Source organism: Aristolochia californica, unplaced genomic scaffold, assembly GCF_029961685.1.
Source record: "Aristolochia californica isolate CCGP_79_NKW_82.1479 unplaced genomic scaffold, dmAriCali1.0.hap1 SCAF_4, whole genome shotgun sequence".
Taxonomy (NCBI): Eukaryota; Viridiplantae; Streptophyta; class Magnoliopsida; order Piperales; family Aristolochiaceae; genus Aristolochia; species Aristolochia californica.
Genome location: NW_027182103.1, coordinates 5,654,489 through 5,658,376, shown reverse-complemented (window position 1 = coordinate 5,658,376; position 3,888 = coordinate 5,654,489). Strand labels below are relative to the sequence as shown.

Sequence of the window (3,888 nt, the reverse complement as noted above, 5' to 3'; positions counted from 1 at the left end):
CATTGCAAATACATGAGCCATAATGTACTAGTTTTAACTACTTTTTACATAAGGCATTTCCCTTGGAATTAGATTGTGAGGAGCTCATGATGGCTACAATTTGAGGAAAAGATTGGTTTGTTTACGAAATGAAGCTCATAATATTAAATGCTTGTGTATGCAAACCAAATTAGCCCATCTAGATGGAAATGGACTAGGACATCTAAGAAAATCTATAGGTCCTATCACCATTAAAGCCTATGTAGCCCAAGGTTTAAATAAAGTTAAAATCTTTGGTTTATAGCTTCTCTAAAAGCCATTTGTCTAGTTTATGAGGATTAGTTGGAATTCTCATAAGCCAATCTAAGTATATCATAAAGTCATTCAAACTTTTTGGTAAGGCAAAATAGACATAATGAGTTGGGTGAGATAAAAATTAAAAAAAAACTTTCTTGCATAATAGACATTAATATTTAGGCAGCCTATACTTTGGAATTAATGCACTTGTATTTTAGATCTCTTTCAGGATTTCAAAAATCTCATCTCATGGCTATAAATCACTTTTCACTTTAGAATTTGATTATGTGCATGAACTATTTCAATAGCTTGAAATAGCCTTGACATATTCAAATATGATCTTCATATAGCACATAAGTCTATGGATTTCGCATTAAAGGATCTATGCCAAAATTTGAAGTGCAACCCATGTTGTGTATGTGGTTAGACATCTTATGAGTCTCCACCAAGATCAATCTTTTGAGTTTTCTGCAATTAAATTGGTTCCTTTGGTACTCTCCATATGAACACACCCACTCTGAGATTGAGATTGTTTCAATTGTACATTCATCTAACAATCTGTGGGAAGGGGATATCGGCAATACCGCTTGTTCTTCATGCAGAGGAAGAACCTCTCGTATGCGGAAGCCATTTTTGTGGCTGTGAAGATCGACAGAGCGTGGACTTTGCACGCCCTGCCTTTCTTCTGCAATACAGCGGGTCCGTCTCTTATGGCGGCCTCCAACGCTTCTATTAACGACCTCACATTTGGAGAGAACAGATAACCAAGTTCGTTGTGCACCACCACCGTGCCTCTGATGCTGGGGAAATTTGTTGTCAGCACTGGTTTCCCGCACTGCATCGCCTCTATCAAAGTGAGATCCAACCCTTGAGGACGCACTGTGGGATTCACGAATATATCCACGGCGTTGTAGAATTCCGACAGTTCCGACGGGTTCAATGCACCCAACACCTTCACGTTCGGTTGGAGCTCCGCGTAGCGCTTCGCCCACGGTCCGTCGCCGGCGACTAGCAAAAGCACAGACGGGTAGCGAGCTCTTATAGTGGAGAAAGCTTCGTAGAGGAGCGGATGGCCTTTGTCCCGCACCAAACGGCCGGCTACTCCCATGACGAGACTCACGTTCGCTGGAACTCTGTGTTGTTTCCTAAAACGTAATCCAGCCTGTGGGTCGTGCACGAACCTCGTATCGTCCACCCCGTTGAGGATAACATGGACATTCCTTGAAGGCAGCTGGTAAATGTTGACGAGAATGTCACCGGCGCTGTCACTGATGCAGATATGCTGGGAGTAGGTGGAGAAGAACCTGATCTCGTCCACAAGCCGGGGCATCGCTTCGTGGAGATAGGGGTCCGACCCCGATGGCCCCCGCGGCTCCCACAGCAAGTCCTCGAAGAGCGTCGAGTGCATAATCTCGTACCATATGCCATGCCATGTAACAGCTACGTTTGGCAAGGCCTTGGCTCGCCAGTGAGGCAACGAGACGCTCTCTGAATGTACATAATCGAAGGGCTTCACTCTGTCGTTCCGGTGAAAGGACTGGATCGCCAGCGAGAAGTTGACTGAACCCGCATCATTGGCCACAAAGTGGACATGAAGATTACCCTCCACCAGATCCGGCTGCACTTGCCTATCCGACGGCGCGGTGTAGACATGCACCTCGTGGCCCCTGGCGGCGAGCGCCGTATATAGTGTAAAGGCATGTCGCTCCATCCCTCCGGGGGCTGCACCGACCGGCCATTTCTTGGAGAAAACGGCGAGCTTAAGCTTCTCGGAAGTAGGCCCAAAGCAGAGCTTGTTCCAGGCGAAGCTCGCGTCCCTCAGGTCGCCTGAAAAAAGACTCTGTTCGGATGAGAAAGCAGGGTCAGAGAGACGTTGGATTGGGCGGGTGAAGAGGAAGAAGGAAGTGAGGAACAGCGCCAAGAGAAAGAAAGAGGAGCGACAGGAGCTTTGCTTGGTGGGAGGAGTCGTCGTCCTCAATCCCATCTTTCCAGATCCCACTCGTGACTGAGTTTTGAGTATCGAAATTTTGATCATAAGAGGGGTGCAGTTAATACTAAACAAAAACTTGTTGAATTTGAAGCTCATACTTTATGAGACAATTAAAGTGTAGGCCGTGGTTTCGTTCCATGTCAAATCTAAAGTTGACTTCCGTTCTTCGATGCAGTTCTCACATGGGCGGCGCTTGTATCGATCCCGCCCCCTGGATATTATTTTGGCCAAAGCCGGAAAGAAAGGCCGAATGCCGATTCGTTTTTGGACGTGTAAGTCTCCAAGTCGTCTGTCTCTCGATGCCCTCATGGTCGGATTAGTTGACTGGCCAAACTGTAAAGATGGGAGAAGAGATGATAGCAAGTTCTTTCCCCTTAGTTTTGGTAAAGAGGGCAGCTCTGTATAATTATTAATTTATCAATTTATTAAAAAATTGGTCTTGTGATTCCCCTTTGAAGTTTAAGAAAAAGAAAACTTAAACTAGAATGGTTCTTGGACTTTACTGCACTTATCTCTCTTCCCCTTGGATGTTTTTAGAAAACTTTGATCAAGCACTTCACCACTAACTTAGAAAATTTTGAACACTTTGTTGTATGCTTTTACCAACATAGTTTTGTATTTCTCCCCCTAAAACTAAGTCATGATACAAAGAGATTCAAGTTGAACTAAGACACTGTGATAGAGAAATAAATCATCAACTCCAACTAAACAAAGGGCTTCATGAACTAGCAAACTAAGTCTAAGATGAATTAAGAGCCACGACTCAAAGGCAAAGTTGAAACAAGTAACTTTTAAAGTCAAAAGAAAGAGTCAACACCTTTTTTTAAGGATACACCAATTTCACCCACTTTTAAATGTGAAGCAAACTAACTTGACCTAACTCAAGTTGTATTTGGTTGTACTCCTACTCCTTTAGGTAGTAGGTCTATAAGCATTGCTCCTACATGATAAAAAATAATGTATTGATGAAATACTGGTCGATAATTGGAAGTCCAACTACAATCAAGTGCCATTTTATGTGACCTGAACACACATGTATGGGAGAAATAACAAGAAAGGGGGGGTTAGTCCAAAATGAAGTGAGATGAATTACTCCCGCATTACTTAGTTCATTAGATTAAGGGGTTAGTGTACAATGAATTACACTTCAAGTGAATCATGTCAATTTATTTGCTCAGGCAAAAAATCTGGGAATTTGGATTCAGACCTGTTTTGCGAATCAAATACTTGAAGCGCGGGACGGGTGTCGCTCATTCCCCCCTCCCCCACCCTCCCCTCGATCCTTCGGCCAATTTTTTTTTCTTCTCCCTCCCTCTCCTCTCCCTCTCAACCTCCGTCGCAGAGTACGAAAAGTCGAGCCTCTGTCGTAGAACCTCTTGGCCTCCTGACTTCTCTTCCTCCCCCCGTTGGCCTTCCTCCCTCTCCTCTACCTCTCGACCTCCGTTGCAGAGCACGAGAGGGCGAGCCTCTGTCGCAGAGCCTCTCGGCCTCCCGACTTCTCTTCTCCCTCTCGGCGTACAGTCGAAGCGCCGCCTCTGTCACCGTTGCCCGCTGGCCCACCGTAGTCTCCCGCCACTGAGGAAGACAATGTGCGCCGTGAGGAAGACGATGGTTTAATTTTT

The 3,888-nt window shown here is 45.1% G+C and overlaps 1 protein-coding gene across 1 annotated transcript; it reads right to left on the bottom strand.

Annotated features, from left to right (window-relative positions):
• Positions 1-822: 822 nt before the first annotated feature.
• LOC137962224 (uncharacterized) lies at positions 823-2,260 on the bottom strand. The gene has a single exon (XM_068808970.1). The coding sequence runs from the start codon at positions 2,258-2,260 to the stop codon at positions 827-829; it is 1,434 nt and encodes a 477-aa protein (XP_068665071.1). The 3' UTR covers positions 823-826.
• Between the last annotated feature and the right edge of the window lie 1,628 nt (positions 2,261-3,888).